Raw genomic sequence first — 27194 nt, 5'->3', positions numbered from 1 at the left:
ACATCTGCACACTGCCTCTTTTTCTTTCGCTGTCGCTTCGAGACAAAACACTCTTTTAAAAATGTTTATGTGATGATTTAACGGCTGAGAGGTTATCCAATTGAAATCAATTTTATTTTAACACATTTGATGACATAAATATAAAAATTTAATCCAAATTCCGTATGGGGGAGGTTAAACGGAACAGCCATTATTTTGGCTATGCCTTGGGAAATTTTTGTCACAAAAATTACTGTATTTATCATATTAGAAAAGAAATAATTCATGGAGGGGGTAGATTTGTACTCATTTTAACATGGGTTTGGCATTTATATTCTCATTTAATACCTCACAGCTACCCCCTCCATGATATTATTTCTTAAACATACCAAAATATACTTTGAATTAATCGTCCTTGGAAAATGAGTTGGGCTTTATTTAATTTGAAATATTTACTGTACAAAAACTTACTTGTAAACAGAAATGGAACACAATTTTTGCTTTTTCTGAAAAAGGTTAAGAAATTTTACTCATGAAGGTTGTATGAGATGTTAGATACACCTTTCTTTCTTTCCACCTGACTATTCTTGCAAAAACTCCCCATTTGAATATGGTCTTTCTGGTCACGTCACTACGGGAAATTTAACCATCATCCAAAACGAATCTCTGCGTAATATCCTTCCTTAAGGTCCAAAGTACCGTAAACCATGCTCCATAAATTGGAATTAAACTTAAAAGTTCCTAACAATTGAAATTTTTAATTAGGTCAATGAGTGCCAATGCTATATCAGTTTTCAAAGACCCTGATGTAGCAAAAACATTGTCTACTATACATGACAAATATGTTGTCGTACCAGCAGACAAAGCCCAAAACAACATTGTTTTTTGTCTGCAAAACGTTTTATGTCCAATGTTTATTATCAGAGGTAGACGTGGAAAATAATAGCAGTGATAAGACCAATACTGCTACCACACTCTCCAAAGAAGAGATTGTGGAAAACCATAAATCTGTGCTATCCTCTTTTGGTCTCTCTACCAAGGACAATGATTGTGATTTACCGTCTATGTACTCAATTCCTAAATTCCACAAGAATCCGTACGAACAACGTTTTGTAGTGGATCTGCAAAATGTACCACCAAACCTTTTTCAAAACTTTAAATTCTATACTCATAACTGTCAAAGAGGGTCTGCAGTCCTACCACAACACTTGTTACTCCCGTAGTGGTATTAATTCAGTGTGGATCCTGAAAAATTCGAAAGATCTTTTGGAGACAATCAGTTCAAGACTATTATCTGAATATAATAGTATTAAAACCTATGATTTTTCAACACTGTATACTTCTATTCCCCATACTCAGTAAAATCCAGACTTAAAAACATTATACATCGTTGTTTTTTTAAATGAAGATGGTACACCTAGGTACAAATATATAGTTCTTGGTAGAGATTTCTCATACTTTGTAAGAAATAATTCCAAATCATCTTCCAAATATACAGAGGTAGATGTTTACACAATGCTGGAATTTTTAATCGACAACATATTTGTCCAGTGTGGTGGACGTGTTTTTCAACAAACGGTTGGCATTCCAATGGGAACAAATTGTGCTCCTTTACTTGCTGACCTATTCCTTCACTCTTATGAGGATGACTTTATAGCTGATCTGATCCGAAAGAAAGAATATCGTTTGGCTAGATCCTTTAATCTCAGTTTCCGCTACACAGATGATGTGTTATCTTTAAACAATCTTAATTTCGGGGATTTGATATGTCACATCTACCCCAAAGAACTTGAGATAAAGGCTACTACAGACACTGTGAAGTCATCCTCATATCTTGACCTACACTTAGAAATCAATGGTAAAGGAAAACTATTGACCAAACTTTACGAAAAACAACTTTCCTTTCATCTGTGGCAACATCCCTTCAGCACTTGCGTATGGTTTGTTCATATCACAACTCATACGTTATGCCAGAGCTTGCCGAAACTATGTAGACTTTTTGTATTGCACTAGAACTCTAACAAATAGGCTTCTGGAACAGGGTTATGTTGCTACAAGATTGAAGTCATCACTACAGAAGTTTTATGGTCATAGTTTTCCTTTCCTCATTTGTCTACCCCGGACTTGACTTTTTATGAGCAACTCGGCGGGTGTTACTAGAAAAACAGAGGACGCTTACCCTACTGGTGCACCTGGTCCATGCTCCCAGTTTTGAGTGAGTCCGAGTTGCTCATTTGCTTTTGTTACGTTGTATGTATGATTTTAGTTACTTTATGTTCTTTGTTGTGTATGTCTGTTTTCTATGTCTGGTCTTTGTCCCTGGATTACATTCTTTTGATAACCGCTATAACCTTGGTTCCCTTGATTACTCTTTCTTCAAATTTGTATTCTTTCCTTTTTAAAATGTGTCCTGTAGAACTTATAACAGTCAGTAAAGTCTCCAATTCTGTACTGGAAGAAGAAGAAAAAGAAGAAAAGAAAGATAGTGGTCCAGTTAATACAGACATATATTATTGATGTTCCTATTTTAGCATCTCTAGCAGTGAATTCAAGACTTCTCAATACAATTCTTATTTTCTGATTCAGATATTCCATTACTGCCAGTTGTGAACACCAGTGCAGATATTCAACATAACTTCCAGTTACACTGGCTGAACAACAAGGAATTACAGTTTACAATGGAGGCTGAAACAATCCTACAGGAAATGCATCGAGGGACTCTCTCTAGTGGGAAGGGAGGAGACAGTGGATCTGACAGTGACACTCATTCTGGTCAGGAGGAACTGCCTGAGGTAGAAGGTCAGTATTTTGTTAATGAATGGTTCATTTATTAATCAGTGTTACTCCCACTCTTCAGGCTTCAATATTAACCTCATCCCACTAACCTGAGACTATTCAATATCAGGGAAGGCTATTATTAAAAGCTTAACTATTAGTAGTTTGATGTCCTAGTAAGTAATCCCAGTAATCTTGCTTCATTATCAAATTCTAGGATATTATTTGTATTACAAAACTTTTTTTTCTTGCATTACACTAGGTTTCTTTAATTGTGTAATAATACAAAAGAGATGTAACAAATCCTGTTATTTATTAGTACTAGTATATTGTTTTGAAGATTTGACTGAAATATATAGGAGTTGATCTATTATTGTATAGTTATGTTATATTTGTAGCAACCAATAAGAAGAAGAAAAGAAAACGAAAGAAGAAAACCAAAAGTAGAACTGATGAATTAAAACTAGGAAATCACAATGATAGCCAGGGTAGTATACATTCAATAGGATCAGAAGGAACGGGGAGTTCTCCAGCATCACCTGAGGTATCAGTAAGTTTTCTACTTGGCATGCAGAATGCATGCACAGTTGTCAGAGCACAGATTTATATATATATATCATCTTATTAGTATATGTGCCAGTTTTAAAAACAGGATACAGTTATTTAACTGTTACTAACTTTTCAATTGTACTTGAATAAAAAGGACTTTCCAAACTTATGTAATAATTTCTATTTTTTTGCAATGGTAAATAACAACACACAGTTGTTTAACTGTTACTAACTATTCATTGGTATCTGCTTTGTGTACTGGTACCTGGTTTGCAATGTTCTAGGATTTTTAAAAATTTTAGATTTCCACCGGAAAACTCTAAATGCAGATTAACTTTACCACACTTAAAGTTTGCTTTCCAACCTTAACAAATCCTTTAAAAAAAAATCAAGCTTTGTACATGCCAAAGCGAAAGTGGGGCATAATAATCAACTTTCCCAAACCAAAATTGCACTTGGCCCTGGTGACAGGAAGGTGGAATCCTAGAACACTGGTTTGTGTACTAACACAATATCTGTTAAGGTGTAGGACTTCATTTCACCATATGCATGAATGTGTTACAATAAAAGTTTTTTAATTGAATTAGGATAAGTATATGATACAATACTATACTTATACAACCAAAAAAATTACAATGAAATAATATTATGACATTGTTGCCTTCTTCATATAGTCTGTAGATATGTTGTTGCCTTCTTCATATGATCTGTAGATATATTATTAAAAACTTGAGTAAAATTGTAGTATGTAAATGCCCATTATAAAATTTTATGTTCTTTGATCACTTTCATATTGTTTTAGAAACCTATGAAGTGTCAAACATTTAATAACAATCTGAATTCAAATCTTTGATGTTATGTCTTTTGATTGTTCTTAGTTCAAGCACTGCAGTTGTATTAAGCTATATTTATGCAAAGCATTTTATTAGCTTTTATGGTTTGTTAGAATTATTACTTGCATAGTAAATCATTTAAGGAGTATTGTCATCTTTATAGAGATAAATTTTGCCTGTTTCTTTAATTTTAAAGGCTTTTAAATAACTTCTGGTTACAAAATATGTGATGCTTTGTTTCAGTTAAGACAAGGTGAGGTTACCTTATGGCAAGTTATTTTGGTGGATGTCAATTTTGGCGGTTTTAAGGCAAAAAAGTATATGAAAAAAAATTGATGTTTCAAGTTTTCGTGGATGCATATTTGAGCATTGAGCACTTATGCACAGAGTTAATATTTCGTGGAATTTCTTTTGGCGTTTTCAGACAGATTGCCAAAATACTCCAAAATACCCCCAAATTAGCACCCCACAAAAATTACGTGCAATATGGTATATTCTTAATGTTTTGTTTGTTTCGTTATTCAGTAGTATAAACATGGTAATTTAGAATTCTTTTTAAAATTCTTTTTTGTTTTTTTAGGGATCAGTTATTGATGCCTTAGACAGGAAGATAGAGGCATTGCTAAAAGACTGGCACCAGAGTCCTGATATGTTGTTTAGCATCCATCCTATTGATGGAAGTTTCCTTGTATGGTAAGACTTTATGTAATTAAATAATAGTTCAGAATTCAAACTTGACTGATATAAATTATAAACAAGATTTTTAGAAAATAATTTATGGAATTTTTACTTTTGATTTCTTTTCACACATACAAGTAGGGAAAGTGTAAATTGAGAAATTCTTGCATTATATTTATGATAGTGATTACTTTTTTTGATCCTCCAAAAAGGACAATTTTAACTTTTGAATTTATGAATAAAAGTCCTTGGTTATGTAAAATAAAATTCAAAGTTTGAGTTTGAATTACTATGATCATAATTTTTTTTGTAAATGAAATACTGCGATAACTTCAAAACATAAGGTAAAATCATGTACATTGTAAAACATAAAAAAAACATCAAAAACATAACCATAATTTGTTTCTGATCCTAGCTATGATTGATTTGTATGATGTTTCTATTTATATATTCCAGGTTAGTTGATTGGTTAGATGAATACAACCCTTACAGTTTCCGTCAAGCACAAGTGAGTTTTTCATCACGTCTACCACACGCTTTCCCTGTAGCTGATGCTAGGACTATGGCAAGCAATCTAATGCTGTACTGCAACTACAGTAAAATGGATATTAAATCTGCCATGAGGTTGACTGAAAGTCGTTTGAGTTCAGAAAAAATACCAACACAACCAGCACCTGCATCAGGGAAAAGCTCTCCTGGTCAGAATGATAATATGCTTATACCAAATGTACTAATGATCTCAAAGCATTTGAATGGAAGTATGAATCAGTGGCAGATAAGTTTTTCAGACACTTCAAAGTTTGCCACAGTTGTGAGTGTAGCTCATGCTTCTAGAGCTTGTGGACATAGATTTAGGACAAATAATGCTGCATGCCACCCTGTGTTGCCACTTTTATTGACAACATCTCATCATAATGTCCCAATGACAGACAGCAGTAGAGAAAATGATGATAATGATGAGCAGGAAAGAAAAAGTGGTATTGAGTTCTGTAGTGAGTTAATTCTTTGGCGAGTAGATCCTGTGGGACCGTTGTCTAAATCTGGTGGCATTGTTGAGTTAGCCAGGATTAATGCCCCTGATATCTCTGCTTTCATAGATGTTGCCTGGGTACCAACTTTACTGCCTAGGTAAGTACAATATTTGCATAAATTCTTGTTAGAAACAATTCAGATCTATTTTGCCGAGTATTTTTTACACACTGATCTTTAGATTTGAAATATAAGAAGAATGGATATAGTGAATATGTCAGAGAGACAACAACCACACTGGGCTCAAGGTTATACTTTTTAAACATACTTATGAATATATTGTTACAGTGCTTTGCAATAGTGTTTTGTGACATTTGAATTCAATGAATCTTTGATATCTAATTTGAAATTATAGATTAATCTGGTTGTTTTAATTACTTAGTAATTCTATTTTCAGTTCCACTTTAGGTACATTTAGTAACTCTCCTAGTGCTTTGTTTGTTGCATCTGATGGAGCTTCATTAAAGATGTACCAAGCTGTGATAGATGCCAGAACATTATTATTGGATTCTCAGGCCAACAAACGAGAGGTATTTTATTAAAACTTATGTATTCAATAGTACAAACATAGTTATTAAAAAAATGAAAGAACTTTATTTAATTCTCATTGAAATTCTTAACTGTTGTAAAATACTTACATTTGTATTACAGTACTTTTAAATTTTAAATTTCAATCAGGCATTTATATACATCAAAACCCATTTATTAGAAACGAAATAATACAAGTACTGAAAGTTGTGCTGTAATATTTTTTCAGCCTGGTATGAGTTTCTCTAGTAACACTAGTTCAGGGTATAGTGTGGATGCCCAGAGACCACCAGGAGAACTGTTAAACATAATTAGTGTACAATCCTCTGCCAGACCAGGCTGTATTATAGAACTGGAACCTATAGCTGATGCTGAACAGGTACTCTTATAGATCTGTTATACTTCTACTTAAGCTGCTGATTTTGTTACTGTTACTACCATGGCATTGAGTTTCATGCAGAAAATCATTAGTAACAATGTAAAATAAACATGATTTGATTTTTTAAGACATTTTCAGTGTCAGATGATATTTATAAGTATATATCTTGAGGAGCAGGGAAACACATCAGATCTACATTATGATGGAGACTATCTTTTCTTCCTGTAGTCTTATCTATTGATAAGAGTATGCAAAGTTAGATGATTGTTTTATCTTGAACTACTGTGAAGGCACTTTTATTGGTGGGTACCAATTTTGTGGTTAAAGGGAAAATTATAAGTTCGTGGATTCATGAATTTGTGGATTTAAACCACTATCAAACATACCAATGGGAAATTTCCTTCTTTGTTGGGAACCAAATTTTTGTAGTTTACCATACCCATGAAAACTGCAGAAATTGGTACCCTTCAAAGAATAATACTTTCACAGTAATTAGTATGATGTTCAAATCTTTGCTAAATCCTAAATCTGTACTAATGTAATACAATTTTATTATTCAGAATTGGCAAAAGACACAATTACTTCATGTCTTCCAAGAACAATTACTGACAGGTTCACCAAGTGGTTCATTAGGTAGTCTGGAAGCCATTGTAGATTTGAGTAACTCTGGCAATTTCTCAGAGAATTTTTACTTAGTTGTCTTGCAGAAGAATAAGGAGGGTCATGGTTCAATTCTCCATATGTGGAAGATAACAATATCCTCTCAACTGGGACCTCACTGTAACAACATTGAAGGTAGTGTGTTTTACAGTAGGATATAAGTTTCAAAGAGATTTTTATTTTATTTTTTTTAAATTTATATATTAATCTTCAATTGTAGGTTACAATTGTGGCATACATTAACAGCACAAATTGTAATTGTTCTGCATGAATATTTAAAAGCACACATGAATTTTGTTTATTTATCAACATTATATAACTGTTGACATAACAAAAATGTTGAACAAAACTTTGAAGGAATAAATGGTGGATGATTGATTTTCAAAGATTTTTCATATATTATATCCTCAATCAACGAGTGGGTGGTATATTGGAATCATCTTGTTTGTCTGTCATTCTCTCTGTCCAAATTTCTTTGCATTGATCTTGTCTCCCAATAGATGGATTGATTACAAATTTGATATATGGATTTATATATATGGGGCATATGTTGTTAGAGATTTCCGGAATCAACTTCCTACTAGTACAAGTGGAGGTATACCTATCTTGACTATGTGTGCTTTATGTTAGATTTGAAATAAACAAATCTTGTTGTTTAAAAGTTTAGCAGTATTTTGTAAATTAGTAAATATATGAATACAAATTGTTGGCAGCTTGCTGTATTTGTATATTTATGTTCATATCTACAATTTATATTTTAGACATTGAAACATGAAGATAGAATTGATAATTACAAAATATTGATTAATACATGTTTTTATAGTGGATCCTAAGAGGAGTTACGTACCTGATTATAATATAGTAGATGATGATGGTTCCAACCCACCTTCTAGAAGTTCTACACCAGAGCATTTCTCCAATAAAGTCATGGCTGTCAAACTCTGTTTCTCTACAGCTAAAGTAAGACATTCAAATTAAGTATCACATCTTTTCTACTTAATGTAATATGTTGTCACTCTTCATTTTGGGTTGGTAAAGGAGTCCTCTGCATAACAGTTTGAAAAGTAAAATGCTGCCATCACGGAGCATGAAAAAATGATTTGGGGGAGTTTTGGTCATTTGCACAAAACACTGTGAATAAGGAGTCTTTAACATAAAAACATGAGAAATGAAAAGGTTACAGAATGGAGCCTGAAAATAACCCTTTACCACCCACTTAATTACTGTAAGAATTGAAGTTTAATCTAACATGTATGGACAACTTTGAATTTTCATATAAAATGCAAGTGTTCTAAAGTTTTATCAGTTTCATGATATTTTACAATTATCTTCTACCATGATATCATATTGGAAAGCCATTTACTGTAAAATTTGTGTTGTTCGTGGGGTACCAATTTTTATGGCTTTCGTGGGTAGGTCAAACCACGAAGTTTGGTTCACAACGAATAGTAGATTCCCATTGATGAGTATACTGAAAACTTCAAAACCACAAATTCAAGAATCCGTGTGTGTTTTTTCCCTGATCCAACAAACTTGGTATCCACAAATTAAAGTACTTTCACAGTATTTGTGACTTATAACAATCGGGTAGATATATCATTTGTTCTTCTATATGTATTTTAGGTATATATGGAATCATTACCTCTGCCAGAAGGAGTTGACATTATTTCTGCTGAAATAGCAGCAGGTCATCTGAGTTCAGCTTCAATATACCCAGCATGTCTAGCGCCATATCTATTGGTAACAGCATGCTCAGATGGTACTCTTCGGTTTTGGAGGTGTGATATTTCATCAGTAGAGGAAGTAATGAATGGACATAGCACATTTTCTCATCATAGTGAACTATCTCTTAGTACAGTTAGTTTTGAGTATACTTTGGAGGAAGACCATATTCCCAGAAAACCATCCATGTTTACCTTTACAAGGTCAGAGGTCACTGATGTCAGTTATAACTGGAAGGAATGGAAAATGCTAACTCAGGCTGATGATTCCAGTGCTGTTTATGTACCAGGTATGAGTTTATAGGCAGTTAAAGCTGAAGTTTGTCACAAATTCCTTCCTTATCCTGTTATGAAAGTCTAAAATGTTTAAAAAGTGTGAAAAAAATATATGTTTAACCTTGCCCTTTTACATGGCATTTTAGTTGTTAGAAATATTCTTTTTTTTCAGGCAAGCCAATAGCTGTCAGCTGTGCCTACAGTGGGAGAGTAGCTATAGCATATAGAATGGGTGCTGTAAAAACCATGGCAGATAAAACAAAAGGCAAATTTGTCAACCTCTATGTGGCTATATATGAATGTGAATCCACTGGTAAGGATTAGAACATCATCTTAGTCTGTGCATGCTACTTGCCCTGCTACGGGAAAGCATTTAATTTTACACTGTTTGTGCATTGGAAGACTGTTCTAGTAAGGTTTCTATATGACATGAGAAGCACTTGTTAATTTAAAGCAAGATTTGTAGTGTTATAAAGCATGATAAAAGTTTGATTTTTTACAGATTGATTATTGTAAGGGCAGAGGGAATCTCCAACTTGTTGTTTATCAGAAAACATGAAATTAAGGTCTACTGAACTCACTGCTGCTAATGGCTTACCTCCCCTTAAGAGCAATGCAAATGGAAAAAGAAAGCAGAATTCTTCACTGTCTACCTAAACTGGAACAGGTTGATTGCAATCCCTTCTTACAACATTTATTGTAAAATAAACAAATGGAGGAAGAAATCTTTAAATTTTTTATTATGTTAAATGATATTATTCTGAGTAATACCTGGTAAGAGATGTAATTATTAAAGAGATACAACTATTTTTCAGGTGGCTCAGAATGGCTGTTAGAAGATACTATAGAGCTGAAAAATATCAGTCTACCAGAAAACAATCCTGAAATAGATTTAAGTTGTATATATAGTCCAAATAGTCCTCCTTCTGCTCATCTAGAAGTCAAAGATGATGAAAATACTAAACCAATATCCCCGTCAGCATCACTGGTTAATATGAACCGCTTGACTCATGTTCCCAGTATGAGTACCATATACAGTGTAAAGAAGACTCTTTCTGAGCAACAGAACAAGCAATCAGTTCTCCAACAGAAACAGCTGGTACAGTTAGACTGGGTGTCTACAGAAGATGGATCTCATATTTTAACTGTTGGTGTAGGTTCAAAAATTCTAATGTATGCACAAGTATCAAATGACATTGTTCAATCATGCCAGAAAACTAACCAGCGTGATAAACAAGAAACAGGCAGTGCTGTCAAGTCTAATCATGGTTTTATGGATGCCCAGTTTAGAAGGCAGAACTTTGTTAAGTCTAAATCTCTTATGTTAACCAAAGTACAAGAGGATATTCAGTGGATGAAATTAAGGTCTATTGAACTCACTGCTGCTGATGGCTTACCTCCCCTTCCAATGCATATGTCCTGGGTACGTGGAGGAATTCTTGTTGTAGGTATGGACAATGAAATGCATGTATATTCACAGTGGAGAAATATTACCAAAAATACAGATGTGTCTGAATTGGACTTTGATAAAAGGACATTAGATGATGCTAGTCTTACTGTTTATAGCATCAACAATATGCAGTCGTCTAAATCTGTAGCTAAAATTAAACCTTCCTACTCAATGCCAACATTTAAACATTTGAATAGTCTGTCAAAGAAAGGTTCTGAATCAAATTTGTCAAAATTCAACAAATCCAAAAGTGAAAGTACAACTAGTTTGAGTGTGATACAAGAATTTGGGTTGTTTGAAGCCTATAGAATTGCCAACCCTGTTTTACCACAATATCATCCTAAACTACTGATGGAACTGTTAAACTCTGGTAAAACAAGAAGAGTGAAAGCTATACTGTCACATCTTGTCAGATGTATATCTGGTGGAGATGTTATAACTTGTGTTGATGAAGAGCAGGATGATAGTCGACTAACAAGACCAAGAACTGTATCAGTTAGTGCCAGTAGTCCTGTAGATAACCCAACTCAAGAACCTCAGCTTGATTACAAAGAAATTCTCTCTATACCTGCTTTACCTATGTATGCACTTCTGGCTGCTGATGATGATAACACAGTTGCTCATGCCGAAGTCATGAATCCTACTTCAAATAGCACCAACAACAAAGACTACACAAATCTGTTCGATACAGCTGTTGTTACTGATGAGGAATTAAATGTTGATGTGTTCTCATCAAGTCCAGACAATCCAAGTGTAACTAGAAAAAGACTTCCTTCCTCTTCTCAAGGTTTACAGAAACCTTCTTACTTTGGTCCTGGTCATGCTCGGTTACTGACAACTCACCTGACACATACACAATTACCAGGCCTGACTAGCTTGGACCAGATGTATCTGTTAGCTCTGGCTGACACTGTAGCTAGTACTAAAACAGACTTTGCTGATCGATTTGAAGCTGAAAGTAAAGCAGGTTAGTTCAGTGAAATAATTTACCCAATATATGTGCCGATTTATTGCAAGTTTGGATTGGCAAACATTCAATTGGTAATAAATGTGTACTCTTAATGCTTTGATCAACCTGGGCAATTATAACTACCTGGTATGTGCTTTGCTGCAGTATAGTTTTTTTTTCACTGAACCAAGTGTTTGAACACATTCACAATAGACTCTGTGCTATTGTTCACAGCTTTATGTACCCCCCAACGAAAAAAAAAAAAAACCTAAAATGATTGTTTTTCAGCAGAAGATTGAAAAATAGAAAAAAAATCATATTTATAAACAAATTAAAAATCCAGTCATTCAGGAATCTGTTTATGTTGTAATTTTCCTGTTTACAGATTTACAGAATGCAGGTAATACTGCAGAGAGTATAGATGACTGTGGTTTGAGGTTCCTTTTAGCCATGAGACATCATATCTACTTAATTAGAACACTACCTCCTGTACAGAGAGGTAGACTTAGACAACAAGGACTCAATCCATCAAGTCTAGTATGGGCCTATCACTCAGAATCAACAGAGGTTTGTGCTTTGAATCTGTCTTATTGAACGCCCCGTTCACATATATTGTACATTTGACAAGTATTATCAAATTTAAGCAAGTTTAATACAGTTTACTGACATCAATGACATTTGTATTGTGTATTGAATGCATATTCAAATGTGACTTAGCCTACTGTTCATGCATGAATGAGGTCTAATTTGCTTCCACAAGAAACTGTGTTTCAATTTAAATTAGGTTATGATAACATGATTGTGTATTGGACATTCTAATCAAATTCCAATTATTAAAATTGTAATAACTTATCATGAATGTTCATTAGACAATGCATATTAGTTATTTGAGTATATTTGCATTTAATCTTAGTGAATTGTGTATGCATTTGGAGATTTAAATTTCTTTTTCCTTCATTGGATGCACACTTGTATATTTATGTGAAAAAGACATGATCTTTCTTATTACATTTGTATATTTGTATGAAGATGAAAATCTATGAGTTTTGACTACCTTTTCAAACTTGATTTTTGTTGAAGTTATTGTTCAGGTGTAGTCAAGTCAGTATGTTCTTATTAAAAGCTTTTTTATCCATTGAGAGGTTTTCCTACAAAATTACAAACTTTGAACTACCATAAATAAAAGCATAACTAAACTTTCCACTACATGAATATTCAATTATATTGATATTTGAATATACAAATGTAGTTGAAAAACATGATTATAAAATACTGCAAGTTACCATATACTAGTAGTTTAAATATATGTGTGAAAATAATTGTAGGAACTCTTGTCATATATACCCAGTATGCAGAAAGGTGAGCCTACATGGGAAGAACTGAAGGAGTTTGGTGCTGGCTGGTGGATCACTAACATCAATATATTGAAAAGAACCATGGAAAAGGTAAGTCTCAGTTCAGCTAACATATATGTAATTATATCTTCCATGGCATTTAAATTGGCATTTTATGGTACTATATTGGTCACTTTAATTTGATGTTTGGTGATTTGGTATCTTTGATTAGAAAGATTCTGAACTATAGAATAAACTGTGTAAACCAAACCCTTAGAAAACGGAATTTCATTCTTTCTACATCCCTTTATAAGTTTTTTTACCTGTATAAACCAACCCCTGCCAATCAAAAGTTAATTATTTCCTTTATTTATCCTTGATGACTTTGAGGCCAAATTATAACTTGGGCCGATTTATCACCCACCTGTAATTAATGAATTGTTCACAGGTAAGTACGTTGTGGGTGAATGAATAAATTAATTTAAACATTAATTAAAAGTTTAATCTTTGGTCAAATTGATTTTAATTCATCTATATTGTCTATATGAGTATCATAAATTAGAAATGTTTTTTAATCTTCAACATGTGTGGTTGATTACACATGCATAGTTCATGTTAATCTCTTTATTTTACTATGTGGTTAAAATGACATTTCAATCTTTTCTTTCTTCTTCTGACATGTTTCATATGTTATGTATTACCAATTCAGTTTACAATTATAATAAAATGGCTGAAAAATCTATTTATTTTTCTACCATGATACCTGTGGGTCATAATAATTATATAGAGTCTTTTGTCAACTTCTGGTTTAATTGGCAGACCAACTTTCTTAACAAATTGTCAATAAAATCTTCCTAATAACATCGTAAGGAGAACAGTTTGACATAGTCATAACATTATTAACAAAACAGATGAATCTTGGTCTTTTTGAAGTATGAAATTACTGCCAGTTACCACTTTGAGACCTTAAAGAAGACCGAAACTGTCAGGTTGTAAGTGACACTGACAAAGCTGAACACCTATCTAGACCAAACAAAAACTAAAGTCCCCTTGTTCTTCAGTTTGGACAGGTTTCACTTTAATTAAAATAAGGAGGAAAGATTTGAGTAAATCAAGTTATCCAGTAGATATATTTCAGTATCTTGTAAAAAACCAAGCAAGCATCATTACATTTATGTAATTTTAACCATATTGTTTAAGCAGTATGAGAGGGTAATGATGCTAATCATATGTTTTTTTTGAAGGTTGCTAAAGCAGCATTTCAAACAGACAAAGATCCTATGGATGCTGCCATATATTATTTGGCTATGAAGAAGAAAAGTGTATTATGGGGATTATATAGGTATTGTTATATGTTTTGTGATTAAGGAAAGCTGTAGAGCAAGTCCAGTGATCGAAAAGGATCAGTACAATATTTTTCATGAGGTGATAATTGAGCACTACTTTAGACTTATTAATTATCATAGTGTACTAATTTGCTATTTTTTGGTGCAAATAGATTTTTAACACTATCAATTACTAAACATTTTCAAAACCACGAAAGTTGATACATGAATATGTTCACTTGACAGAATCCATGAAAATATGTGACTACAGATTTAATGTTTTAGAGTATTTGAGCAAACTAAGGAATGATTTGCTGTAAAATTATTTCGGTTATGAAAAGCCTTTTTCTTTGATTAGGTCTCTTAGTAACAAGAAAATGGTAGATTTCTTTAAGCATGACTTTGAGGAGGACCGTTGGAGAAAGGCAGCCTTGAAGAATGCCTTTGACTTACTTGGGAAACAGAGGTTCAGACATGCGGCAGCATTCTTTTTGTTAGCAGGCTCACTGAATGATGCTGTTGAGGTAAGCATGTGATAAATGTAAGATAAATCAACGGTATTACATCATTAGAAAGTGTTGTTATCACATGGAGAGGTGGGCCATTTACACAAAAGACACAAATCTCTACAAAAGTGACAAGCAGGCTTTAATCTGCAGTTAATTTAAAGAATGACTTAACTGAGCTGCATGCCTTTCATAATTCAAAGACTAAAAGAAAAACAAACTTATTCAAAATTGTAAGAGATATGAGTCAAATACATCATGTAAGTTGTGGAAAATTGATTACCTGAGTTTTTTATGGAAATTTGTACTTTGCAACCAACACTTTTCAGGATCAGGTGAAAACTTACTCTTTAGACACCAATATGATGTTCAAAATTACACTTGCGTGCTTAAGTTGTTATTTTGTCTATTAAAAATATATACTACAAATACTGCTGAAAAAAGGAAACTTATTTGTATTGTGGTTTTACTCAGTAACAAACGCTAGTATTAGATGATAGTTCCTTTGTGGAAAATAAAGTAACTCTTTTAAATTCAGGTCTGTTCTTCACCAATGGTCGTAAGAGTATTATTGATTTTTCTTTTTTACATAGGTTTGTCTGAACAACTTGAATGATATACAGTTAGCATTAGTGATCTGTCGACTGTATGATGGCGAGGAGATGATGCCAGAGAGTATCAAAGGAATCCTTAATGCTCAAATTCTAGGTTGTGATAAATCTGGTGATGCTTTTGATTCTGATAGACAACATTCTGATCCATTTCTACGGAGCATGTCATTGTGGTCATTTAAAGACTTTAGAGGATCGTTAAATACTTTATTACAAGATGCCAAAAGACCCTGTAAAATAAGGCAAAGTAGTGACATGGAAAATGTTAGTTCACTTCCAAGTGTTTTTAACTTTTACAATTATTTACGAACTCATCCCTTACTTTTGAGACAAAGAATGGCTTCAGCAGAGACTGGGAAGAGAAGAAAAAGTGTCATTCCTGGTTTTACTCGTCAACAAACTGTTGTATTAGATGATAGTTCCGTCGTGGTAGACAAAGTAACTCCTTTAGAAAGAAGACTATTCTTCACCACAGCTCATACTCATTATAAGAATGGGTGTCCATTACTAGCACTTGAAGTTTTATCCAAACTACCTCCTGTTATCGAAAATGCATCAGCAAAAAGTGTCAAAGACTTTGCACCTGTGTCTTCATCTGCTGAAATACAAACTGGTACAATTGATCCTTTTATCAAAGAGGAACCTTCTAACAGTGTTATGAACAAATCAGACAGTGTTGACTGGGGTAAGCCATTGACTAATGGGTTCAAGGAAGCAAGTGATTCTATGGACTGGAGTACACCAATCAGCAACAAGGTAGAATCATCAGGGGGCATTGACTGGGGTGTCCCATCCGTCAAGTTTGATTTAGAAGAACCCAAATTTGACATTAGTTTTAGTTCTGATGAATCTGAAACAGAATCAGAACCTCAAAAACAAACAGAACAGGAGGTTCCTTCTCTTGTTGTTGACAAAACTGATGATAAATCTGATCAACCAAAAGGTCAGCAACAGATAGACATATTTGCTCAGCAGTATGCATTTATAGCATGTTTGAAGGTTCTAATGGAAGAAATGCATACCTTGGCCACAGGGTTTGAAGTTGATGGGGGACAGTTGAGATTTCAGTTGTATATCTGGTTGGAGAAGGAAGTAGAAGTGTTACAGTTCTTGAGTAACTATGGCAACAAGGATCAACAAATGCCATCTGATATGGTTTCTCCTGGTACTAACAAACCTCCTGATGGTAAGGTTTCTGTGGAAATTCTACCGTATTGCAGTAAAAATGTCAAAATAAATTCCGCAAAATATTAACTCTTGGCTTAAGAACATAATGCACAACTTAGCATCTGCCAAAATTAGAAGTGCAAACATTGTTCATATATCTTTTTGCCTCAAAATTACCAAAATTTTACACCCCAAAGATAACCTGCTGTACAGTATTAATAGGCATGTTATTTGGTTCTTACTTTTTAGAGTTCTTCTTTAAAATTATTTACTTACTGTAGATTTTTCTGTTCATCAACATAATTGTATTGTTCTAGTATCTTGATATTTCATTACACAGACAAATATTATAATACATGTGTTGAACAATATGAAGGCTGTGAAATCTTGATTATTTTCACCTTGTCATTAAAAAGATTTCCACTGGTTTGACACTAGTACTTGTCTTGCCTTTTAAGTGCTTCAAGCTATCCTCTATGTCCTTCAAAACTGTAGTTGGTCTGTTCTTAAAACAAATCTAACCATCTAAACAATATTATTTGAGAAAAATAGGGTTTAAGATATTAAAGAGATCACCATATCAAAAACAATCTTATGCTTATGTTTATAATAAGAAAACGAGCAAATTTTTTTATGCTGGCTAAGATTTTTCTAACTGTATAAAATATTGTAGGTTTTGGAATTGACACTGTTGTAGAAGAACATATCCTTGATGTTCCTTCAAAAGCTGTAAGGTCTTTGTCAGTAAGATCAGATTCTTCATATAAACCAACCCTCCATGAAGTCATATTGGCAGAGAAAATGGACTTCCAGTCTAAATTAGAGAGAATGGCCAATAGAAAGCAGTGGTTGAAGACTCACCAACAACTTCTTAGGACACTTGCTAGTTACTGTATGTTACAAGGGGCTGGTGGTGGAGGATTGGCCTCAGTACAGATGGAGTTACTGCTCTTGTTACAAGTAGGATTTCTTGTATCATAATTGTAACTATGTATAATATAATCAATTTTAAGCTGTTCAGATATTTTTTGTGAATTACAACAAGTCTTAGCTGACAAGTACAAATACTGCTTGATCATTGTTGACCAACAGCAAACTTCAGTTCTCTGCGCTGTTATAGTAATGGTTCAATAGGATACTTTTGTACCTTAAACTGATATTAAAATATTCTCTTCCTTTTGAGAAATACAAAATATGAATAAGAAAAAAAAAACAATCTTTTACCAATGTAAGCATTGTGCTCTCCTAATTATTATGGAACTGTTGACAAGAAACATCATTAGGGTGTAGTCAGGATAGAACAAGATTAATAAGAATATAATTAAAGAATCTGAGATGAAGAATATACAACATACAACATGAAGAAACCAAATTGAAAAAGGTCACATAAAATTAAAGTCAACAAGCAACCCTGGACTCCCAAAAAAAACTTGTGTGTTCCAGCAGGGTATCATGAGTGTGTAAGATATACATGTATATTCTCATCTTTTTATGATCTGATATTTTAAGAAAAATCAGAGAAGATAGAACGATAATAAATTGAAAGGACAGCCTGTATTATGATAGTGTCATTGTTATAAATTAAATCAAGTTAAATGTCTGCTTTAAATCTAATTGTAGGAATTACAACAAGAGAAGACCCAACAACAGCTGTTATCTCCCTTACCTTTCCCAACAACACTTCCTCTTTTATCAGCAGCCATTGCTAGTTCTAAAACAGTGATAGCTGACCCAATACAACATATACAGTGTATGACACAGGATCTACTTCATTCAGTGATAGAAATAATGTCTCCCCCTGGTGTAGATAGTGCAATAAATACTGTGTTAACAATGAGAAATCTGTGTATAGCCTTGTCATCATGTATATATCAGTGTTTGTGTGACTGTGATAGTTTTGTTGTATCATTGAAGGAAAGTAATGATGCTAGTCTTGAAGGCTTTACTAGGTTAGTTTTGTCCTTCAAATAGGCAGTTTTGAATTGAAAGATTTAAAGACTTTCATGATACCTCCACTGCCAAAGGGGTCACATCTTTACGGTCAGTTTTAGGCCCAATATTATTTGACATTTCAAGATATGATTGTTCTGGTTTTTATTTTACACTTAGGTATTTCAAGGTAGATTGTTTTGATGGAACAAAACATATTTTGTATTTTGATTAGGCATGTGACAAACAACTTATAGTTCAAATATCTTTTTATAACTTTCATTTCATATAAAATATGGTTTGAAAATGACAATTTCAAGGCATTTTCGATATTTCACAGAAAATTACAATTTTCATACCTCGATATTGACTAGAACATTGTAAAAGTACAGGTAGTTAAGGATATTGTATACATATACAATGTACTACTATTTTGTAACACATAAACAAAACACACATTTAACTATCATTATTTTGATATCCTGGGCTATATAATCCTCATTTTGTTATCTTGGGCTATTTAATCCTCATTTTGATATCCTGGGCTATTTAATCCTCATTTTGATATCTTGGGCTATTTAATCCTCATTTTGATATCTTAGGCTATTTAATCCTCATTTTGTTATCTTGGGCTGTTTAATCCTCATTTTGATATCCTGGGCTATTTAATCCTCATTTTGATATCTTAGGCTATTTAATCCTCATTTTGATATCCTCGGCTATTTAATCCTCATTTTGATATCTTGGGCTATTTAATCCTCATTTTGATATCTTGGGCTGTTTAATCCTCATTTTGATATCTTGGGCTATTTAATCCTCATTTTGATATCTTGGGCTATTTAATCCTCATTTTGATATCTTGGGCTATTTAATCCTCATTTTGATATCCTGGGCTATTTAATCCTCATTTTGATATCTTGGGCTATTTAATCCTCATTTTGATATCTTAGGCTATTTAATCCTCATTTTGTTATCTTGGGCTGTTTAATCCTCATTTTGATATCCTGGGCTATTTAATCCTCATTTTGATATCTTAGGCTATTTAATTCTCATTTTGATATCCTCGGCTATTTAATCCTCATTTTGATATCTTGGGCTATTTAATCCTCATTTTGATATCTTGGGCTATTTAATCCTCATTTTCACTCTACTTTTTGTTATATTTTGCCAGTTTTATTAGGTACTACAGTGTCTTAAAATTCTTATGATATAAATGTTAATTGGATGTGAAGTTACGTATCAATTATTTCTAACATTTAAGTTGCTTCTTGTATTCATTTGTTATTCACCTTATTCTAATCAATACTAATATTTATGCATACAAAAATATAAATAATGTTAATTTTATTTATTTTGAAGTCATAATTTCACCAGTAGTCAGGCAGGCCATTTAATGGCTGGTGTTCAGAGATATAGGAGGAGATCTAACTCGGGAGATGATATCATCAATACCTCACCAAACAAATGGCCAGGTAGAATTTGTTTTTATAGACAACGTTCTACTTCTACAGAAGTAATTTTGTAAATCAAATGATTATTTTAGATACTTGACAAATTCAAAATTTAAATTTTAAATGGAGAATCATACCATACTAACAAAAACAACCAAAATAATCAGTCCACTTAGTTCAATAGTATAACCAATGTTTATACTCTTAGGTGTGACATCCCTGAGAGTTCTGCTTGCCAGAGAGAAGGATGATGTGGCACCCAAGTTAAACATCTTACTATGTGAATCTATGGTAGCTGTGTTCATCAGTCTTTTAGTCAATGCTCTTGCGGCATATGATTGTCACATGTTGTATAGGCTTGTGGCTCATCGGTTTAACCAGCAACTTTGGTCAGCATTGTTTGGTGGTGGTGTGAAAACAGCTTTGAAATTATCAACAGGATCGCCCTTACCAGGTATATGTATTCTATGAGAAGTTCATATACTTCAATAAACAATGAACATGCAATACACACTCTTTTATATTAAACCTCCACTTAATGGTTGGGTAGTATATTGGAATCACCTTGTCTTTTCTGTTCATCATTATATCTGTCCAAATTTTCTCCCAATGAATGGATTAATTCCAAATTTGGTATATGGCTTTATATAGATAGAACAAATGTTGTAAGAGATTAAATTTGCTGTCTGATATAAACTGCCTGTTTCATGGAATTTCATTAATAATGAGGTATATGTAGCACAACATGGTGTTTGACTTCTTGTTGTAGAACATTTTGTCATTAAAAGGATTAAAATAATACTTTTTGGTATGCTTGTTAGCTGGGAAAAGAAGTTTTCTCTTAACTTGTGAATGTTCTGTACATTGCCATAGTTGAATTCGAGTTCAGTATGTCTCAATATTGCACAATGAGGAAAGATGGAAATTATAATGAGCACAAAAAGTTGTCTTTTGGATTAAGTCTTGAAAAGATGTATCATAATACTGACATTTTCAGCTGATGATGACCTAGCCAAGCAGAGGATGAGATTACACATGAAGGTGATGGGAGGTCCACATATACCAACAAAGGAAAGGAAAACATTCAAGGAAACATTCCTACCTCCAGAACTTAGTATGATCACATTCTTTATGACAAAGGTTAGTCACTTTCAAGAAAACATTCCTACCCCAGAACTTAGTATGATCTCATTCTTTATGACAAAGGTTAGTCACATTCAGGGAAACATTCCTACCTCCAGAACTTAGTATGATCACATTCTTTATGACAAAGGTTAGTCACTTTCAAGTAAACATTCCTACCTCCAGAACTTAGTATGATCACATTCTTTATGACAAAGGTTAGTCACATTCAAGGAAACATTCTTACCTGAAGAACTTAGTATGATCACATTCTTTATGACAACATTCCTACCCCCAGAACTAAGTATGATCACATTCTTTATGACAAAGGTTAGTCACATTCAAAGATACATTCCTACCTCAAGAACTTAGTATGATCACATTCTTTATTACAAAGGTTAGTCACATTCAAGGAAACATTCCTACATCAAGAACTTAGTATGATCACATTCTTTATGACAAAGGTTAGTCACATTCAAGCAAAGATTCCATCCTCTAGAACTTAGTATGATCAAAGTCATGATGACCAAGATTTATCACATTCAAGGACACACTCCTATGCCCAGAACTTGGTATGATCACATTCTTTATGATCAAGACTAGTCACATTCTAGGAAACATTCCTTTATCTTTTTTTACATTGTTCTTATTACTTGAGTTTTCCTATGTTAAGATACCGCTGTGATACTATAAAATGACAATTATTTGGGTCAAAATTTTAGGTTTTATTTTGCCATTATTTGGTGAAATGGAATTCAGATACACAGTTTTTATTATTAATAAATTTCCTATAAATAAATGAACAAACTACTCAATATGATAATCAGTATGTTGTCATTTTTTGTAGCCATTTACAACTGGTTCTTCATATGGAGAGTTCAACTATGATTCAGAGGAGTCAATATCTTCAGATGAAGATGAAGAGGAAGATGAGGATTATGATGATGATGATGATATATCCCTCAGGCCTAAAACACTGTAGGTTTACACTTGGTTTTTTGAAGACTAATTACAGCTAAAACATGCTGTGTTAAAATGGAATAATGGAAGTATTGAAAGTATTTCTTTCTTTTTTTATATTTCTATGTGGATGTCCTTGTCTAAATGACATCTAAAAATATTTGATAGTAAAACAATGAATAAAATGTATGTTGCCAATTACAGTTGAACTTCACTTGCATGAACTTGGATTGCTCGAACACCCATGATTTCTACAACACAATTCAAAGTACCAAACTTTTCTCCTATATAACCAATATCAATAACCTTGGATATCTCAAACTTCCATTTCTCTCACATTCGAACTGATAGTTGGTCCACTTGGTTATCAATCTTAGAGAAGGACCCTCACTAATTCGAACTCGCCAGCCATTTTGTCAGCTTGGGTAATAAAGGTGTGAAAAACTGAAACCCTATCATTAATCAAAGTATCATTTTAGTTAATTTTAGGTAATACTTAAGTCATCACTAATAGGTAGTTTTAATCGAACATGGTACCGACTGAAGTTCTAGAATGTTCCAGTTGGCTAACCTGGCAGTCCGGATAATATTTTCGGTCCACAAGTTTCTCTCAAATATAACCCAGGGTCACCAATGACATTCTCTGACTTTTGATTGGCTGAACCAATATGACATTATTTTATTTACATTTATACATTCTAATAAAAGTAGTCCCTCTCTTATGTGGCCAACCATACTGCAATCCAAAACTGGCCACATAAAAAATATATTTTACATATGCATTCAAATTTTTAAAAAAATATGTTTAAATATTTTTTTTTCTAATTACTTATATCATCTTTCAGTACAGATGCACAATAATAAAAATAAGTTAGATCATTTCATCTTTGTTTTTATTACATTTCATAGGCGGCAGTTTACTCATATATTGTGCATAGCCATCATGGTTGACCTAAGTCTATATTTTTAGTTGTCCTAGGGTTGCTTATGATGTTGACCAGAGAACCAGATTACAAAGTCAACATGATGAAAATATCAAAGAAAATCAGATGAAAACAAATAATTGATCAAGGAACTCGGACTCTGAAAGTTTTTAATAGCAAACACAGTATTTTTAATGTACACAAATCAACATAATCTTCTAAAAGCAAATGAAAAATATCCAAGAACTTCATAGGAAGTAACCAGTCTCTAATGATAAAGTCGACCATTAAGAGAAGAAATCTGGAAATGTACAAACTTTAATTTCTCGAACTGCTGATAACTCAAACACATTTCAATGGTCCCTTGGAGTTTGAGCTACTGAGGTTTGACTGTACATTGAAATTTATTGCAGTACCTGGATCACATATCAGTCAAGTAACAAAATATTAATAAAACTTCTCAATCATGCGAATATAAATAAACAGAGAGCAAGTGAGAGATCTTATTTTGATTAGCTTGAAACTTCTTTTCAGGAATTTATCAGCTGTTCAACAACATACAGACCCTAATTCATATTCTTGGTGCTTGATTAGATATTCTGTGGTGAAATTGGTGCTGAATAACTTACTATCATTCCTTCCATTTGTTGGTATAGAGCTACCAGGTAAATCCTTAACCTAAAACTCTATTATCCGAGTCCTTACGATAACTTAAAACCCTATTATCAGAGTCCTTACAACAACCTAAAACCCTATTATCAGAGTCCTTACGACAACCTAAAACCCTATTGTCAGAGTCCTTACGACAACCTAAAACCCTATTGGCAAGTACAAAGATCACTGGGTCAAATGATTTTTATATGGTTAGGGGATACCATGCTACATATAAAATTTTTGCCTTTCCAAATTTGAGAATTGTTTTTAGCCTGTATGACCAGAAAGAATACTAGTATTTCCTACTTTAAATGCCAGTAAATCTGAAACAAGGTCAGTTAAATGAACTAAATAAAAATTTCTGTCTTTTACTGGGAATTTGCAAGGAAAAATATGAACACATTTATAACTGCATTTGTAATTTGAGACTAAAAAGAGATTTTATGTTTGACACAACTGTAGTGGTGATACATGTATTTTAAAATATTTAATACTACTAACATTTCAAATTTTCAGTTTTATCAAATATTTTTATATAGTACACATATTTGCTAAAGAAATTCAATTCAGAACCGTCCAACTTGAACTAGTACAAGCAGGGTCTGTGTGATTGGTCAAATGTCTTAATATGCAGGAGATTTTTAACCGCAATCAATTAATCAAAACTGCAACTCTGAAAGTTATAATTTATTTGTAGACTTTCATGCTTTCATGTATCATTAAATTTTAGGTTTCGTTTTAAAGTGCCTATACATATGAATTACTTCTGATTACAGAATTACCAGTGTGTTCACCATTGTTACATGCTGTGTTTAAGACATTAGAACAATGGTTGGACATGTTATTGAGTAAGCTGGATATGTTTTCTGGACCACCAGATGACTTCTTATCTTGTATCTCCCTCGACATCGTACAAGGACAACCTCATTCCAAGTATCAAGCTCTCCTTAACATCAATAACACTCCATTTGTGTAAGTTTCTAATTGTTTTATATATATTTTTTATATGCGGTAATTTACGTTACATTCTCCCAGTGTTTGTCAAACTTTTAGGGTCTTATTATTATGATCAACTGTTCAACATACAGAAAATATTTAGTATTTATATTATCACTACACCAGTTGTTAATAAATATTTGAAATAAATGTCTTCCATACATTTTTTCATATTTTCAAACATTTTATTTAACTTGCAGTAACTTAAATCTTTTTTTTTAATATTTAATCTAAGAAAGTTAGTTCTGTATTCCCATATTTGACAGTGACAGCAATTCCACTCTGCCAATTAAGAGACTATGGTTCCATTTACTGAGGCAGGAATGTTTAAAAGAGATCTTTCTTAGATATGTGTTTGGGAAGAGGAAACAACAAGACTCTAGGGTAAAGTATTGGGTTCAAAAGTGTTTTGGTAGTCAAATAGTTTTTCTCCATGTTTCCTCTCTACTAAGATTTTGGTGTTGTTTAAGTGGTGGATCCTGCTAATTGTATGCTATTTGCCAACTATATGGTCCCTGCTATATTGCTGCTAACAAGTTGTTTTTACTGTTTCTTTTAATGGGGGTCTTTTATCATAGATGTTACCTAATTTCAATTTTTAAAGTAAAAAATGGACTATAATTTCTGAACACCAGATGCAGTGTTCACTTTAAACATACCCTATGTTGCAGAGGGTGTAATGTTTTTGATGAGTTGTCCTATCAGTCTGTCCATCTGTTTTCTTTTTGTCATCACTACTCCTCGCCAACTACTGACCAGAATTTATTTAAATGTAGTATGTAGTGAGGACACAAATTCTGTAAATCTGTTCAGTAGGCATTATTACAGCTTTTGCTATTAATCAGGTCAGTATCATTCCAAATAAGCTGTTCTCTATATAGTAGTTGTGTAAATTTCCTGGAAATTTCTATCCCTCAAATTGTGTGAGAGCTATGCCTCTTTAAATTTAGTCTTCAGAAGTTCATGACTAAAGCAACTGCTCATTGTGACTTCTTTCAAACTACTAAACAAATTTTCTCAATTTGTTTATGTAATATGGATGCAAAATGCAGTTGTGTATATTATTTCTATCCATACAATTTTATGATGGTTATGCCTCTTTTTAACAGCACCCTGAATGGTCTACTGAAACACATTTTGAATGAAACCCCTCCCATCTTCAGTCAATCAAAGTGCAGTTTATTAAATACCTTCCTTGCAAGTTTTTTTTAAATATTCCAAACTTTAAAAATATTTCATTGACTTTATCAATCTGTACCCTGATACGAGCCAGATTTTTTTTTTTACACCTGAACAGGTAGACATGCAATCAGCTGATTCTGTGGACAGTAGATTGAAGGAGCCAATGAAAATCATCCACAAAGAACAAGACATTATTACAGCTTTTGCTATTAATCAGGTCAGTACCAAACTGTTCTCTATTTTAAAGCATCCCACACATATTTACCTGAATGGATAGAGCTAGCTTTTTCTGATTTAGACACTAAATTGATATAGTCTTTGTGCAGCTGTGGAATAACCTACTGTGAATGGTAATAGTTTGTTGTTACCAGTATAGTGTTTTTTTTTAGGCACTTATGCCATGAATTGAAATATACAGAAAATTTCAAACTTGATGTATAACACTATTGTTCAGATCAGACTCAAACATCAAATTTCACAAATATTACAATTCCACTGAAAAAATACGACAATAACTGATAACCACAAATTGAAGTACTTTAACAGTATGTTATTTCTGCTGTTCCTTGATATATCTTCACAATAGTTGATCTTCCAAATAAAATGGAACTCTGATACATCATTAGATACCAGTAATAGGAGAATTGTAAATTTTAGGGTCAAAACATGGAGGTAATGTGGTTACTAATATTATTTTTTCTGATGACTATTTCATACATATGTATCTTGCATTATACTGTCTTGCTTACTGAAATAAAGTTGGTTAATTGATGTCATCTTGTGAAATCAAAAAATTTTCTTACTGAAAGTTACAGTTTGGTTAATTTGCTGTAGGGCATTCTAGTGGAGGGAAGTAATTATTGCTTAAGAATGTTTGCTTCTCTTGTAAACTTTGTCAGATTTGTTTACTCCTCTGATTTTATCTATATCAACTGACCCATTTTTCTCTTCATAATTTGATTAAACACACCTTAAAATGTCGATTGAAAAGGCTTTTTTTTATGAAATCCTTGTTATTTCCTTTCTGTTTTAATAGATAAAACCTATTAAGACAAAACCTATGGAAAATCAAGAAAAATCATTTTCCTGCCAAAAATTCCAATGCTTATATGTTGGATATATCTCAGAAACAAACACACTGACACATTATTTTTTTTCACTTGTATTGTTCTACCATGAAAGGTATTAAAAGTCTTCACCACCTATAAAATCATTTTTATTCTTAAAC

General features: G+C 32.9%; 1 protein-coding gene across 12 annotated transcripts in view; it reads left to right on the top strand.

Annotated features, from left to right (window-relative positions):
• Positions 1-27194, top strand: part of LOC148622285 (dmX-like protein 2) — a 73457-nt gene that overhangs the window by 18995 nt on the left and 27268 nt on the right. For 10 of the 12 annotated variants that reach the window (XM_088572042.1, XM_088572041.1, XM_088572039.1 and 7 more), the window contains 26 exons: positions 2566-2778; positions 3153-3304; positions 4717-4829; positions 5271-5942; positions 6241-6373; positions 6601-6750; positions 7311-7545; positions 8234-8370; positions 9034-9421; positions 9580-9720; positions 10223-11824; positions 12192-12373; positions 13132-13251; positions 14385-14482; positions 14824-14989; positions 15565-16768; positions 17423-17709; positions 18370-18698; positions 20038-20150; positions 20338-20583; positions 21127-21269; positions 22099-22229; positions 23669-23799; positions 24565-24760; positions 25051-25168; positions 26082-26183. In XM_088572042.1, coding sequence (XP_088428168.1) covers positions 2566-2778; positions 3153-3304; positions 4717-4829; positions 5271-5942; positions 6241-6373; positions 6601-6750; positions 7311-7545; positions 8234-8370; positions 9034-9421; positions 9580-9720; positions 10223-11824; positions 12192-12373; positions 13132-13251; positions 14385-14482; positions 14824-14989; positions 15565-16768; positions 17423-17709; positions 18370-18698; positions 20038-20150; positions 20338-20583; positions 21127-21269; positions 22099-22229; positions 23669-23799; positions 24565-24760; positions 25051-25168; positions 26082-26183 — 7502 coding nt within the window. Of the gene's footprint in view, positions 1-2565; positions 2779-3152; positions 3305-4716; positions 4830-5270; positions 5943-6240; positions 6374-6600; positions 6751-7310; positions 7546-8233; positions 8371-9033; positions 9422-9579; positions 9721-10222; positions 11825-12191; positions 12374-13131; positions 13252-14384; positions 14483-14823; positions 14990-15564; positions 16769-17422; positions 17710-18369; positions 18699-20037; positions 20151-20337; positions 20584-21126; positions 21270-22098; positions 22230-23668; positions 23800-24564; positions 24761-25050; positions 25169-26081; positions 26184-26623; positions 26639-27194 lie in introns of all 12 variants that reach the window. The other 2 variants (XM_088572031.1, XM_088572032.1) reach the window with 2 other exon arrangements.

This window comes from Perna viridis, chromosome 3 (assembly GCF_037379345.1).
Source record: "Perna viridis isolate PV_CMFRI_1.1 ecotype Kerala chromosome 3, ASM3737934v1, whole genome shotgun sequence".
NCBI lineage: Eukaryota > Metazoa > Mollusca > Bivalvia > Mytilida > Mytilidae > Perna > Perna viridis.
Note: the sequence above shows the minus strand (reverse complement) of the source record. Positions and strands in the feature narration are given on the sequence as shown.